Source organism: Hippopotamus amphibius, chromosome 4 (assembly GCF_030028045.1).
Source record: "Hippopotamus amphibius kiboko isolate mHipAmp2 chromosome 4, mHipAmp2.hap2, whole genome shotgun sequence".
In the NCBI taxonomy this organism is placed as follows: domain Eukaryota; kingdom Metazoa; phylum Chordata; class Mammalia; order Artiodactyla; family Hippopotamidae; genus Hippopotamus; species Hippopotamus amphibius.
In genome coordinates, this window is record NC_080189.1 from 125,679,182 (window position 1) to 125,696,209 (window position 17,028).

A 17,028-nucleotide genomic window follows, 5' to 3' on the forward strand; every position below is an offset into this window, starting at 1 on the left:
CATAGTGGTCTTGTCAGTACTTAATATCTTCATATAGTAGAAATATTAGAGAGACGCCGGCATAGAGTTATAGGTCATGTCATGCTTGGTACTGCTGGAGAGTAGAGTTCCATTTGTCAGATATCATCAGGAAAATGTCAGCACCCACCCCATCTCCGCCAGCTGTGCTTTATGTTTTCCAGTATTCACATCTTTGGGATGAAAAACCAAAATAACACTTGAGATTTTTAGGAGCGGGCATACTTTTCTGTTACAGTGACCTTATGCTCAGGCCAGCTGCTGCAGCAGAAGAGTGCAAGGCTACATCTTTAAACGGCATTAATCTTTTAGCAGGGCCAAACCACCTCCTATGCCATGAGGGCTTCCTCAAAACCACGCAGTAACACGTGAAAGGCCGTGCATACTGTGCTCTCACAGGACTTCTGACTATCTCCCAGAACTGGCTGCTTGTTCCTTTGTGTCCTGTGGAACCTGCGTGACGTTTATCACAGCACCTGTTGCTGCTTTGATGCCGTTTCTCCTTTATATGGCTCTCTTCCCTTTCTTAGTGGCCTTTGTATCCACAGCATCTAGTATAGTGCCTGGCTCATGGTAAATGCTTAATTAATATTTGTTGAATGAAAACTCTGGAGTGAGAAGTGAGGAGTTAGTGAAGTAATTGAGCCAAGCACTAAGTGAGGTAATAAACATGGAGTGATAGATTGATGGGGGGGATGGGATGGGGTGCCGTACAGGATAATCCTGTAAGGATATTTCACACAGGGGAAAGGTATCGCCGACAGTGTGGAGGCAGGAATAGGCAAGGCTGAAGTTGAGAAAGGCAGCGGAAGCTCTCCTGGCTGGCCCATCTGGGGAAATAGAGTTAAGCTTGGACATATCAAAAATTTAGAGGCAATTGCTAGAAACTCCTGAAAGCTAGAATTAAAGACTTTAGATTTGATATGAAAGCAATAAGGAGACTTTATAGTTCTTTAATTTGGGCAATGAATGATCAGAATAGTATTTTAGAGTTTTATTCAAAGAAATATATGCTCATGTCAAAATTCGTTTGTATTAAACATCAGATTGTGAAATACTGATTCTAGGCTGTGGGTCATCAGCTGATTCTGAAGGTCTCTTTCCTTCTCTTCTCATCCCACAGGTTGTTATCTTGTACTTTGAGCCAAGCACATTTCGCTGCATTCTCCTAAGATGGGTCCGTCTTCTCGGTTTTGCTACTGTTTATGGAACCGTCACCCTCAAGCTTCACAGGTATATTATATTTTATTAATTTTCATTTCCATGGGAGGATCAAAGGGCTTGGCTTAGCATGTAATTGCAAGTTAAGTCAGCCACTTAAATGGTTAAATTTCAGGAATTTAGATAGCAAGATGATACATATTTTTCATTTTCAAGGCAATCAGTATCTTTAGGATTCTCTAGCAGAGTCTTTAACACAATTGAATTTGAGTAGTATGCTTTAATAGAATGTGCCATTGGCTATGGAAAGGGTAATTCTGAGTAAAAAATAAGTTTAGAATGAATGTGAAATGGTATTTATTAGCTAAGAACAGGAAGAAATACAAAGACAATACAGCTGACATAACAATCCAAGTCCAGAGCCCGCAGAGAATCCTACATAGGAGAATTCAGCAGCATGCTTGCCTTGCAGAAGCCGTCGTCCTACATTCCCTAGTTCCATGCCCCAGGGTAAGCCTGCTGATATTCTTTGGGTGAATTTCCAAAACATAGTTTTCTTGGTTTTCCTCCTTAGCTAATATGCTCCAGTGATTATCAGCCTTATAAATTGGAGGACACTGTAAATTCCCTTATACTTCAGTTTCAAAATCACTTTTAAAAATGTGTGTGATAAATATTAGGAGGAAAGAGGCAATAAAATAAATTACCTATCCATAAAGACCGGGGATAACTGGAAATGATTCCAGGGCTTTCCCTGGCCTCCTCTTTCCAAGTTTTCTCAATGTAGCGGTGCCAAAGAGCATAGGAGATAAAATATAAATTTCTCCTGCAAGATAACACTGTGGTTCTGTAGAGGAAACCTTTTACGCTGATCAGCTTTAAAGCTGGTTTAGTAATCCCAGTAAGCCATTGGTGTTTTCATGCTAATTTGACCGTGAGTATTTCTCAATAAATGTATCTTGGTCTGGCTCATATAGCAGTTTATCTTAGATGCCGTAACATGTGTTACATTTGTCTTTTAAGTGCTACCCCTTCACCCTTTCTTGACATGTGATCATTATACTCTCCATTACACAAGAATCTCTGTTTCTTTTACTATTTTTTGTACTTATGGTAATAACTGGGAATGCTCCAGATTATCTTTTTGGAACAAATGTTAATATCCTTAACTCTCAAATTCCTTTCTTATAATGTCATACAGTACCGAGTTGATTGGACTGGATTTCAGGAGGTCCAGTTTAAATCTCAGTTTAGCCTCTAACTCTAGGAAATCATAGTCCTCTATTTCCTACAAAAAGAAAGGATTAGACCAAAGTCTAATGTTCTTTCTCATGCTCACTTTATTCTTTCCATATCATAGCACACTTTGCTCTTGTGTCCTATTTTTCAAGTACCTTCCAGTTTCCATTCCTTATATGATAACGAGAAATCATTGACAATCTATAATGGACACTAAAACTTCTGGAATTCCCTAAAGAATGGGTGGCCTCTTGAGACCTGAGTCTAGCACTTAGCATCTACTGGGTCCTCTATTATATGATACAGTTTGCTTATGTAGTTATCTTCTTCATTTTTACCTAACGTACATTCCCCTTGAAATGAGGGTCTCACCATTGAATCCCCAGCTCCTAACACAATGACTGACACATGGCAGGTGTTTAATGCGTAACTGTTGATAAGTGAATGAATGAAAATGTCACATGCACGCTTGGAAGCTGCTTCCCCCAGTTCCCTCCACACATAACACATTCCTATTCCCCTGACTCACTGCGTGCCCTCAAGTGTCTAAAACATGACACTGTGGTCTGCAAGAGACTGTTTGTGGGACAGAAACACAGTATTAAATAACACTGAATCATAGAGCAAGAAAATTGCTTCCATTCAGGTTCTTTTTCCTTCCTTCTGATTATTTCCAGGAGAAAAATTAGTTTGGAAATAGTAGGTCTTTAACACCTGCCGAACAGTTGCTAATTTTCCTTTACATCAAAGCAGGGATCAAGCTTCTGGCTCAGAGCTTCCCACTGCGGTACTATCTAGATGACATTTGTTGTCTTTATTTCACTGTCTTTGTTGTCATAGTTGCATGCTATTTATGGACTATCTACCAGTTTTTCACTGAAAGTAGCAGTATAAAGTTTTCTTTAAAATATTTTAGAGCAATAAATAGAAGTTGATTTAAAGAAAATATTAGCTGGTAGGCAAATACAGGCAGAAATCTGGAGAGTGGTATACAAATGATTGGAATTTGAGAAACTAGATTACTTTGTCATTCTTTTGTTTATTTTAAAGACTAATTAAAATGATTTTCTCTCTGACTGTGTGTCTCTAGAAGTCATTGCAGTGAAGAATTGCCTACTGAAAGCTTAAATCGAGTGGAAACTATTTCTAATTTAATGAGCTGAATTGTTCTTATCCTGTCTGAACCATGTGGCTTTATATTATAATGTTTTTTCCCATATTGTTTAAATTTAACTGAATCCAATATTGTTTGAGTCTGTAAACTGAAGAATCAGCATCTCAGAGGAATGTGAGCAACCCGATGTGGGTGACTGGCTGAACCAGCTTTGTATTCCCCACCCTTAGTGCTGCATCTTGCCCATGTTATATATAGTCACATAGTTGTTAAGTGAATGCGTGGGTGGATGGTTATAGTGAGTGGAGCTGCAGGGATGGCTTTGGTTGATATCTCTCATAGTCAAGCAACATGTGGTCCTCAAGAAAGGACTTCGAGGATTTTGTAGTAACGATAGAGAGGAAAAACATAAATCTTTACAAATCCAAATTTAAATTTCATTTCTGCTATTAATTATTTATACAACCAAGAACAAATTACTTTAACTTCTGAGACTCATGTCTCACCTCACCTGTAGAGTTGTTGTAAATCTTAAACATGATTGAAATATATGTAAATATGTCAAGTAACGGGTTTTGGTTGCAAACCACAGACACTGACTATGACTAAATTAAGCAAAAAGGGAACTAGTTGGAAGGATGTGGGGAAGGTCACAGACTTGAAGAGAAAGCTGAAGAACCAGGCTTTGTCAGACCTGACCCAGGGTAGCTTGAGGGATCCAGGTAGCCTGAGCTAAGGGATAAAGTCCCCTGAATGCAGTATTCTCATTTTCGTAAGAACTTCATTTTTATTTCACTTTTTTTAAAGTATTACCTCTCTAGGCAGAAAATTCTAAGGCAGCTATCAGTACTGATAAATAAAGCGATTGTTCTAGTCCCTTGAGAATAGGATAGGCAGGAAAGACCTGAGTTCTTGTTTTATTTCAGCCATTTCCCTCAGGGCTTAGTAAAATTGTTCAACATTTCTTTTTCTGTATCCTGATCTCTCACTGATCAGTTGTAGTGTTTACAGAATTCTAGTAGCTCTGAAAACTTGAAGAAAATATGAAAAAGGAATAGGATCTCAGTCTGTCACTAGAAGTGATACTGTTAGCCTAAGATGGGAAGTTTAAGGGTTTCATTCACTTTTATCAAATCTCCCACCTTTATCATTAGTTGCCTGTCCCCATATTTGAGAGTCATACAGCCAAAGACTACCATACCAATCCAAAGGAAAATTGCAAGTCTTTTGTTTATTAACAGTGCAGTACAGAGGGGAAACAAGTTAGGGGAGGGGGTGAAAGTGGTCCAGTCCTTCAGGGAGCAGTATTCTATCGCTGACATTGTTTAGAATCCCCAGCACGTGGTGGTGATGAAAAGCAGAACAGTTTTGAGTTGTCACTATCATTGCCTTAAATTCTCTATGGACATTGTTACCTGTGCCCAGGGCAGACCAGTCGCACTGCCCCATCTTAACTGGCCGACCATTCATGCAGTGCAGTTTATTTGAACCTGAAACTGTTTCTCTTTGGAGAAAGAGAGAAAGGAGAATGGGACAGGTTTTAGCTGGCTCAGTATGGATCATAAGGAAAAATAGAGCTGAAGTAGGCAGAAATGAAGAAGGTTCATTTATAAAAAGGAGTTTCCTTCAGTAACCATAGATATGTTTGATTTAGTACATTAATGATGCAGGACAGATCTGAAAGAACATCTGGCACCTCCATGCATGTGTAGGTTCACAGAATACTTTCTGTGCTAGGTTGGTTGGTTGGTTGGTCGGTCGGTCGGTTTTAAGAAACCTGGGAAGGCAATATCTCTAGGCTCAGAAAATCCAAGTATATTTTCGGGAGGAAAAATGAGGAACTGAGGAACTGTTTTAAATGAAAGGGGGTGGAGAGAGATTAAGAAACTTAATGCCAGAACATTTTCCTATTCCCTGTAATATGATTTCTGAAAACAGATTGCCTTTTCCTTTTTCTAAGGCTAATCAAGAAAAAACAAAAGACTTTTCTGTACTATATTTAAAAAGAATATTTAAGCAGGCTGCAAAAAAAAAAAAAAAAAAAAAAAGCAAGCTTCTTCTGGCTCTGGCCTAGGGATTTTCATTTCATGCATTATTCAGTTCTACTCTCTGTGGATACAGTGCAATTCATAGCAGTTTTCCCTGCTGCACTCATTAGCACGAAATATTTACACTTTGTGGGAGGGGATAGATAGATAGATAGATAGATAGATAGATAGATAGATAGTTTTGTTTCCTAGTAAATTTTTTTGTCGAAGTATAGTTGATTTACAGTGTTGTATTAATTTCTGCTACACAGCAAAGTGATTCAGTTATACATATACACATTCTTTTTTCATATGCTTTTCCATTATGGTTCATCATAGGATATTGAGTATAGTTCCCTGTGCTAATCAGTAGGACCTTGCTGTTTATCCATCCTATGTGTAATCGCTTACATCTGCTAACCCCAGCCTCCCACTCTATCCCTCCCCCTAATAAATTTTGAAAAGTGACTGAAAGATAATTATATTTATTTTATGTATTCTTTTAAGGGTACATAAAATACAGTAAGATACTTTGTTTTCTTAAGAGCAAAAGGAAGAAAATCTTTTTATACACTTCCCCAATGCCTGAAGATGTTGAGGTTATTTTTAGATGTTTGTTGGTCATGTATGTGTCTCTTTTGGAGAAATGTCTATCAGGTCCTTTGCCCATTTTTTAATTGGTTTTTTTGTCTTTTTGTTGTTGCATTGTATGAGTTCTTATGTATTCTGGATCTGAGACCCTTATCAGATAAACTATTTGAAAATATTTTCTCCAATTCTGTGGGTTTTCTTTTTCACTTTCTTAATAGTGTGCTTTGATGCACAAATTTTTTATTTTTATGAAGTTCAATTTATCTGTTTTTTCTTGTGTTACGTATGCCTTGCTATGGTATTTAAGAAACCACTGCCTAATCTCAGATCAGGAAGATTTATACTTCTGTTTTCTTCTAAGCATTTTACAGTTTTATTTCTTACATTTGGGTCTTTGATTCATTTGGAATTAATTTTTGTGTATTATGTGAGGTAGAGGTCTAAATTAATTCTTTGCATTTGGACATACACTTGTCCTTAGGACCATTTGTTTAAAAGATTTTTTTTTTTGGCCGTGCTGTGCAACTTGTGGGATCTTAGTTCCCTGACCAGGATTGAACCTGGGGCCACAGCAGTGAAAGCACCAAGTCCTAACCACTGGACTGCCAAGGAACTCCCTTTTTCCGAATTTTTTTTTAAGATTATTTTTTATTTATTGAATGGTCTTGGCACTTGTCAAAAATCAGTTGACTGGAGATATAGAGGTTTATTTTTGGATGATCAGTATTATTCCATTGTTCTATATGTCTGTCAATATGCTAGTACCATACCGTTTTGTTGAACTGACTTGAACCTGTAGATCAGTTTAGGGAATATTGCCATCTTACCAATATTAAGTCTTCCAATCCATGAACACAGAATGTCTTTCCATTTCTTTAGGTCTTTCAAATTTTCTTTCAGTGATGTATAGATTTTATTTTATTTTTTTGATGCTGTAATAGATGAAACTGTTTAGTCAATTTCGTTTTCAGGTTACTCATTGCTAGTATATAAAAATATAACTGATTTTTTAATGTTGAACTTGTATCTTACAACTTTGGTGAATTTGGTATTTAGCTCAGATTGTGTGTGTGTGCGTGTTCTTTAGGACTTTCTATGTATATAAGATCATGTCATCTAATAATAGAGACAGCTTTACTTCTCCCATTCCAATATGGATGCATTTTATTTCTTTTTCTTGACAAATTGCTCTGGCTAGAACTTTTGGTACAATGATGGATAGAAGCGATAAGAAGACATTCCTGCTTTGTTTCTGGTATCAGAAGAGATAGTCCACAAGTTCCTTCTAGCTCTATCGAATATTTGACTTGCAATAGTCTTGTAACCCTTCCTTCTTACTTATTTTTTCATCATTCTCTCTTGTTCTGTCTACTTATAATCAAGTCAAAAGAAAGGAAGATGAGTATGAGATATGAGAACTCCAGTAGGTAATTGAAATTGACAAAAATACCTATATTTGGGAAGCTGTGTTGTGAGTTTTCCTTCTTATAATAGTAATAACTTAAAATAGTCACAACAATCTTATTGAACTTCATGTCTGATAAATGTTAAAAATCTATTTCTGCCCAGGTGATGCTGACCCTTTTTAATACATACCTAAAATCTATCTAGTGACCAGGAAGTAGCTTTAGGTTACTTCTGAACATGAAATTTTGAGAAATTGATGAAAAGCTTAATAAACACGAGGGCTGGTAACCATTTAAAACAAACTGAGAGGCAGTGACTTCAGCCATTTGTGTTGTTCACTCTCAAAGCACTTTTGTCAAGAATTGAGTGGTTTTATACTTACAAAAGAAAATAATCACCTCCTACCTTTCATCAGAAGCATTTATTCTCTGGAGTTTCTAAGAAAGTAGTAAAATTAATAGAAATTCAAGTCTAATGGAGAACTTCAAGACTTTAGGATTATTCCAATTAAATTAATAGAAGACTGGAAGGCTTGAAGATGTATATGTTCATTCCCTTTTAGTAAACAAAAAAGATGCTGCTAAATCATGAACAGATGCAAATGTTCTGAAAATGGAAAACTCTCTGTTACTAGAGACTTTAAATTTTGGTGTCAGCATAACAAAAACTCAAAAATTTATCTGACAGGTTAGAGCAGTCAGCCCATTGGAAAGCCACCTGCACCAATCTTAAGCCTTTTGGGAAAAAAGGCTCTCAAACTACAGCCTTCATCAGAATTTACCTAAAGGTTTGTTAAAATACAGATTTCTGGGCCCTATCCCCAGAGTTTCTGACATAGTAGTAGGTCTGGATGGGACCCAAGAATTTGCATTTCTAATAAGTTTCCAGATGGTGTTGATGCTGCTGGTTTGGGAACCACTGGCCTACAAGAAATGGCATCTCAACTGAGCCTTGAAGTAATATGTAGGAATTAGCTAAATTAGGTGTTTATATTGATGGGGGCAGAGGCAGTACAGGAAGCTGAGGGCAAAGGTTCAGATAGAGGACACCTGCATATAGTCCACAGGGGCCCCTAAGAAGGGAAGAATGGTGAGAGATGAGCCTGCTGAAGCAAGGAGGAACCGATTTTTAAAGGCCTTTTGCCATCCTCAGGTAGCTAGGATTTGGGTGGAAAGCCACAGAAGGACTGTAAACAGAGAGAAACATGATCAGAAGTGCAGTTTAAAAGATCACTGCAGCTTTAGCATACAGTGTGGACTGAAGGTGGGCAAGACCAGTAAGGAGCCTGGGTAGGAAGCTACTGTAGACATGGGTTGATGACCAGGATCTGTATAGTGGCAGTGAAAATAGAGAAAAACAGAAGGATTTGAAAGATACTTAAGAGGTAGAAATTAAATTCTTAATCATGCATTTGGTGTCTGGAACGTAGATGAGGGAGAAGTATCAAAGTTCTTTCCTAGGTTTCTTCTTTGAGCAATTAACTGGTACTGGTCATTGAGACAGGTGACACAGGGGCAGTGGGTTAGAGGAGAGAGGAGTGGAGAGAGAGATGATCTTATTTGGGGACCTGTTAATGTCCAGTAGGTCACTGAGTATACAGATGTGGAGCTCAGGAGAGTGGTCTACCTGGAAGTTTCAGATTTAGGGCTCACCAGCTAAATCTGAACTGAAGCAAGGTCGTGGATAGAATTTCCCAGGCATAATCTGTAGAGCAAGAATAGAAGGTGACTACGTTTAGGAGGTCCTTTACGAACGCTGTTATTTAAGGGGAAGAACTAAGGCAGAGGACTCTGTGATAGAAGCTAAAACGTTGCGGGCAGAAGAATAGGAAGAAAATCAAGAGAATGTGGCATCATGGAAGCCAAGTGCCATGTCCAAAGCTGGAGAGAGAGCAAGTTCAGTAAGGAGTAACAATATCCATTAGATATTCAAAGAGGATAATCAATAATCTAGGTACAAGTTCTTACAGAGGAGTTTTATGAGCTCAAACTAGAAATGTGTGGAAAGTGAATAAGTAGAGGCAGACATATAATGACAGTTCCTGGGTTGCCCCTTTTTTTTTTTTTTTATCATTTCAACATGATTTCTATGAATTTATCTGCTATTAATAATGAGAACTGACCATATACTTTAAATATACCTTTTTATATAAAATTCTGGAAATTTTTTGCAGTCCTCTTGTATATGTTACTGTGTTCCTTGAGAATAGTGAAACCTTCTGAACAGATGGTAGCTTAAAGACTTATCTATGAAAAAAATAGTAGGAAAAGTAATCTATACAAGTTTAATGATTGCATTTTTTTCTACAGCTGTATTTCATATAAATGCATGTTTAAGGATTTCATTTTTAGAACTTGGGTTCTAGGCAGTGAGCCCATATAGACTAACAAACGCTCATTTTTTTAAAGATATAATAGAATTTTCTCATTTTATTTTAAGGCAATCCTAGAAAAATGCATCTTATTCCATTTTACAAAAACCAATATCCTGAAATGCTTAGATTGCAGTGCAGAGTTGTGTTATTATATTTTCTAGTGTTTGAAAGCCAGTAAAATCAATAACAGGAGACTCATGAGGGCTTTGCTTTGGTTTTTCCTCTCTGGAAATGAGATTTGAGAATCTATGACAATCTTGAATTCTCAGACTTTACAATAAATACCCATAGGGTCATCTGGAAAACATGAAAATTTGTGATAATTTAGAAGTTGGATTTCTTGATTAAAAGATTACCATACCGGAATCATATAAATTTCCTCTGCAAATGACAAACTCATCTGGTTAAGAAGTATTTTAAAGATAGTTTTTTAAAAATTCACTATTTTCTCTCTTTGAGGCTTAGAGTTTCTCTGTGAAAATCTTCAAGTATCAGAAAAATAAATGATTTCCCACATCTTGGCCATGGAAAGAAAGTATAAATCATAACTATTTTTCTCTGAAGCAGTGGTTCTCAACCCAATGAAAACCCTTCGCAGTAACTTGAAAGATCCCTAGGAGTCCCTGTGGGTTGGAAAAAAAACTTCGCCTCTTGCCAAACGTTTCCACCCACTGTCCCTCAAAGACAGCTTACATTCCCCTGCTTTGTACTTTGTTATGTGAGTCGCTTCAGCTAGAATATCTCCTTATATATCTCCACTTTCCCCCATTTCTACCTGTTGATATCCATGGAGGCCCAGACCAAACAGCACCTGTTCTATTAGCTTCCTGGACTTACTAGCTACATGCAACAACATATAATATATGCTATTTTATATGATACTTGCATGCTTATTTGTAGTTAGATTATGAGCTTCTAGAAGATAGGAATCACATCTTATGCCTTCCATGTTGCCTGCCATGATACCTCGCATATGGTTGTCACTACATAAATGTTTGTTCATTATAATTACATTTCAGATATTCAGATGTAGTCAAGCTAGAATTTGGAACAAGTCTCTCTTTTTCTTTTGGCCCTAGCCAAAATATAGAAGGCCAGAAAAAGTGGTTCAGATTCCCTCTTTTGAGATCCTAGTCATTCAAAATTTAGAATTTATCCAGGTACAACCTGAAACAATAAAGTGTACATAGTGGCTTCAGGTTTCTCCTACAGAAAATAAGATTGGCTCTGGCAAAAATATTAGTTTCCCAAGAAGTTTCTCTCATTCCTAGGATAGAGTTCTTTGAATCTTGATCTGCTGATTATAATAGAAGCCTTCTTAATGGATTAATAATTGATCAGTTAACTAATAAAGTTGTTTAAAGTGGAAAGAAATTAAAGTGTATAGACACTGTAATTTAAGATACAAATAATCATTCACCAATATTTTTGAAATAAGGCCTCTTCTTTGACTGCGGGTCTAATGTTTAGAGTGCAGTGTTCTGTTTTTAGCATAAATCACTGCAATGTATTATCTGTTGTTAGTGTTGGATCTTTAAATAGGAGTGCGACTCTAAAGAGATTTTTTGAGGTAATCTGAGTGTAGACTCCTTCTAGATTTTGGTTTATGACCACCCCAATATATTAAAAATTTCCTTACTTTCCCTTAAGTTCAGTTTCTTTTATTGACTCGCTTTTACGGAGTCCTTCCAAAGCATTCAAAATAGATTTTATACAAAAAAGTATCCTTTGCTTACACAATCAGTTTAGTTAATTTATATAAAATGATAACAAATACTCTGTGTTATCACTTATATGTGGAATCTAGAAAATAAACAAACGATTGTATATAACAAAACAGAAACAGACTCGCAGATATAGAGAACAAATGGGTGGTTACCAGTGGGGAGAGGGAAGACAGGAGGTGCAAGTTAGGGGTATGGGATAAGTGATACAAACTACTATGTATAAGATACATAAGCAACAAGGATATATTATACAGCACAGGGAAATATAGCCATTATTTTATAATGACTTTAAATGGAATATAATCTATAAAATATTGACTCACTGTGTTGTATTCTTGAAACTAATATAATGTTACAAATCAGCTATACTTCAAAAAAAAGATACAGTGGGCATAATTTGGGGACAAGTACAACTGATTCTTAACAAGAAGCAATTCAACTAGCTGGAGCAGGAGTGTTTGAGGCATACTGGAGAGAGGCAGTGCGTTCGCTGTCGGTGCTGGCATTCAGCATGACACGGGCCGTGCTCAGTATGTTTCACCCAGGGAATGGAAAATAACTGCTAATATGATGAACTGCAGATCGTCCTTGACCTACAGAGGAGTTGTGTCCAGATAAACCCATCATCGATTGAGAATATCATTAAGTCGAGAATGCATTTAATACACCTAACATCATAGCTTAGCCCAGCCTACCTTACCGTGCTCAGAACACTTACATTAGCCTCCACCTGGGCAAAATCATCTAACACAAAGTCTATTTTATAATAAAGTGTTGACTATCTCATTTAGTTTATTAAGTACTGAAAGTGAAAAACAGAATGGTTGAATGAGTACGGAATGGTTGTAAATGGGCCAGTTGCTTACCCTCGTGACCACGTAGCTCCTGGGAGATGCGGCATCGGGCGAGAGTATTGTACCAGCCCAGGAAAAGATCAGAGTTCACATTTGAAGTACAGTTTCTATGGAATGCTTATCACTTTGCGCCGTCATAAAATCCAAAAGTCGTAAGTCAAGCCATCTTAAGTTGGGGACTGTCTGTAGTTAATTGGTGAGTAAAGTGATCTCCTTCTGTACTCTTATTTTATACTAATACCTTTCTGACATTGTATCCAGATAAAAACTGAGGATAAGTATTTTATTCAGAACTAAATAACTTCATGTTGTGTGTTAGCTGAAGGACAAGGGGGTTAAAGATATGGAGTGGGGAGGATAAATAAGAACCTGCTAGAAAATAACCTTCTTTACTGGATGTGTTGTGTTAATTTGGGGAGAGCTTTCAAAGCCCAGCATTGAGAGAAAAAATTCTAAAATGTGTCTAGGTTATTTCAGGTATATATGTTTCATTTCCTGATTTATAATGATTTATATGAATAATTCATATGAATATTTCATTTAAAATGTTGAAAAATTGAGATGGAGGAGGAAATAGAAAAGTTGGGAAGATGAATTCATTTTTGCCTTTTGGAAATTTATTATGGATACTCTTATAGTATCATCAACCACTCATGGAAGTTTATGTCGAGTCACAATTTTATGACCTAAGGTATCAAAATGAGAGTGGGGAGTTAAAAACAGTTAAGAATATTCTGGAGATGAAATTAAAGAAAGGATGGCTGGAAAGAGCCCTGTAGTAAGGTTGGATTTTGTCTTCACACCATATGTAGAGATGGAACAGTTGTTAGGTATCATGTAATCCAGTAATTCTCAACCCTGACTATGTGTTTGAGTCATATATACAGAAAAAAAAAATTTTTTTTGAATCACTACATTTCTTCCCCGACCTCTTCCTCACTGCAGTTATCTTATTCAGGGGTATTTAAATACCCCTTCTATTGTTTTTGTACTTATTATTTTTGGTAATGTGATAAAATGCCTATAAAGGGAGGCTATATAAAATGATTTTCAGAAAATACCTTTTATAACATTCTACTGTCAAAAAAATAACTGGTTTAAGAAAGTTTTTGACTTAGTATAATATTGTAAAACCCAACTACTCACTTTTAGGACTGTCTTTTGATGCCTTAGAAACCCTGTTTGAGCAATGTTGGCCAATGGATCTTTCTAAGGTCCTGAGAATTTTCCTTGAAATATTAAAACGTAACTCAAAAGAATTCCCTCCTACACAAATCTATTGACTCACTGACCTCTAACACAGGATATCTGTTCTGCTATTGGAAGATAAGCTATAATGAAATTCAATAAGAATATAAGCAACACTGTTATGTTAAAACTGCCTAAGTAGGTTTGGGTGGGTTTCAGTTTCACCTAGAAAACTGAGATATTTTAGAGTTTTACTTCCTGGGTGTTAGGTTTGCCTTCACATTTTGATGTCTTGCTTTTCCAGGGTTTTGAAGGTGTTTCTTTCACGAACAGCCCAGCGGATTCCATACATGACTGGTGGACGGGTCATGAGGATGTTGGCAGTAATACTCCTGGTAGTGTTTTGGTTTCTCATTGGCTGGACTTCATCTGTTTGCCAGAATTTGGAGAGGCAGATTGCACTCATTGGCCAAGGGCAAACATCAGATCACCTCATCTTCAATATGTGCCTCGTTGAGCGCTGGGATTACATGACAGCAGTTGGTATGTGATCACTCATCTTGTGCGATTTTGTCCTTTGCCCACCAGCATTAAAATGGACCTCGTTAGAAGCCTTGCCAAACCCTTTCACAAACCCTAAAGGCATTTCACCTCATATGGTTTTAGTGAAACAGTATTATGAAAAGACAGTAATGACAGGTAGAATGCAACCTTTTTCTGAGAGTTTCCATTCTTTTTCAAAGATGTGTAGCTTTGTTCAGAGAATGTAATCAAGGTAATCAAGAAGGAGAAATGCAGTAAGTAGAGGCCTTCTTTGTACAAAGAGACTGCTTTCCGTCCTATCGAGCTTTCCCCATTTGGCTCACGGTTGCTATTCTCTTGACTTATTTCTTTAGTTTGGGAGAAAAAAGGAAACATGCTGGTATTTTTTGTATAGTTTTGGTCTTGTGATATATCAGACTTGGTATCTAGAGCACTCTGGGGAAATCTAATTTCTCTCTCCTCTAAAGATAATTTATTGAGAATTCTCTGGAGGTCCAGAATACACAAACACAGAGCCATGCTGCTTGGAGGTAGTAAGTTATGTGACTGAGAAGCCAGAGAACTTGGAAGAATCCCATAATGATTTGGGCCAAAAACACAGATTATTTTTCTGGCACCACGGTTTTTTGAAAAATGAGGAAGAGAAAATTCCATAGGAATTTTTCTGTTGTTACTATTGGGCTATTTTACGCTAATCCTCCAAAGATACAAAAATGCTTCATTATTTTGTTATCATTCCCCTCAGTCAACCAGGGACAAATCTTAAATGTATTTGGCAGATGTCAACAATAAACACATGAATTTAATTCCCATTTTCTGTCCCCCCCATATTTGGCAGTTGTTTATTGAATGTTCACATTTAGTATTTTGCTAGAAGCTATAAAATGTGTATTTAGTTTACAATTTAAATGGAATAATGTTTTTCTGGACAAGACATTTTAGGAATCTTATAGGCCTGATATCTGTAATAATAAAGCCATGTGGGTACACAGAGGGAGTGGTTATAATGATAATATATTAAGTCAATCATCATTATTTTGATTAATATCAAAGAAGATATCAGTAGTTCCACGTCAGTAGATATCAACATCAGTGTCAGAAGTTAAAACATAGAACTAAGGAGGGAAGCAATTCTGATTCTGACTTTAGTCTGGATATGAAAACTAAACAAATCGTATAGATATAAACTTTCTACTTCAATAGAAACCTATAACATTATTTTGCATTATTCAGTCCAAGTTAATCAAACTAGGAAAAATCATTTCCCGATATTACCATGAAGAAAAAGCCCATTATATTTCTTTTATGTTTTACAAAGAATATAATACTCAAAATACATAATGAGGCATCCTTGGGTGGGCAATGAACAAGCAGAAACGAGCCCAAGAATTTGCATTTGTAACAGGTTCCCAGGCAATGCCGCTGCTGCTGCTGGTCCTGAGACTAAGTCCTTCTCCAGTCTAATGATTCCAGCTCCAGAATCCCTGAATTTGTGTGTGTGTGTGTGTGTGTGTGTGTGTGTGTGTGTGTGTGTATCTCCTAAAAGCAGCCTAGATTGAACTTGCTGATTCATCACATCACTTTCTGGTTCTCCAAATTCTTTCAACAGGTTTCCAAGACTCACAGTAAACATAGCCATCCAGCATTATTTACAGTGTATTTTCAGCATTACCCTCTTTTCCAGTTAGGCATCTCCTTCAGGTTTCGCACAATTCCCACCTACCTCCACCACCGTTCCTATCAAAGGAAATGTTCTCAATACCTCTTTACAATATTCTAAATATTACCCATGCCTCAGATAACTTCTCTTTTATAAAGATTTCTGGGTCCTGGTCCAAATGGTTGCCTTCCTTGAACTACCATTGTCCAAGAGGCTTTACCACCTAATTTTGCTTTTTAATCATTTTTAGCAATTCTTACTTATCTATGTAAACCAGTAGTAAACTACCTGATGAGAGGAATAAGGCCTTTATATATTTTGTATCTCCTGTAAAGTGTTCAACACAGTACTAAAGACATTATAGGTATTCAGTGGATTTTGTTTATCATATAAAATTCTTATTTATAAAGAAAGTTTATGTAAAATGAATTGCAGGTTACCATCAGTTATGTATTCCTACTCATTTCTACATAGAGGTCACAAATGTGGCCTTCCTTAGAGGCCAAAATACTGGAAAATAAAAGACTAATGATAGGGTGCAGAGATGAAGCAGTAAGAAGTTAAATGTTTGGTGGTGGTGTTTTTGTTATCTTCTAGCCATTGTTTTTGTCCTATAAACTACTGCAACACCTTAGTTTCAAAAATTACTTTTCTTGCAGTGACACAGTTCTCTAAAGAAAAGTCAAGACATGATTTAACAACAGGAACAAATGTTTGAAATTAGGACCGTCTTGAAAACTCAGAGACATGTGGTTGCTGTAAATTTTTTTTCACACTACCCTACAGCAAGTTCATTTCTTTCTCTTTCTGCATGTAGCATTAGATATTTCATATTTAACCTCTCTTAATTTAATGTTTGCTAATGTGTAGCGTATGCCTCTTTTCAGTTCTCTTTATATATTTCTATAAGTAACATGTTTACCATTAGATTTTTTTATATCCAGGCTATTATTCAAGAATAAATTCATGTATCTTCAGTCAGCCAGAGAGAAACATGTACTGAAAGCTAAATTATTCCCCGTTTCCTAAACAGAACTGTTTCTATGCAGGGGGAATGATGTGGAGAGGCTGGAGATAGGTTTTACCTTGAAGTTGTTATGAGAAATCTTTGTCAAGAAGCTTCGT

At 36.7% G+C, this 17,028-nt stretch overlaps 1 protein-coding gene across 1 annotated transcript in view; it reads left to right on the forward strand.

Moving 5' to 3' along the window:
- GPR158 (G protein-coupled receptor 158) overlaps window positions 1-17,028 on the forward strand; it is a 315,313-nt gene that overhangs the window by 269,637 nt on the left and 28,648 nt on the right. The window contains exons 6-7 of the mRNA XM_057732013.1: window positions 1,142-1,251; window positions 14,005-14,243. Of these exons, the coding sequence (XP_057587996.1) occupies window positions 1,142-1,251; window positions 14,005-14,243 (349 nt within the window). The remainder of the gene's footprint in view (window positions 1-1,141; window positions 1,252-14,004; window positions 14,244-17,028) is intronic.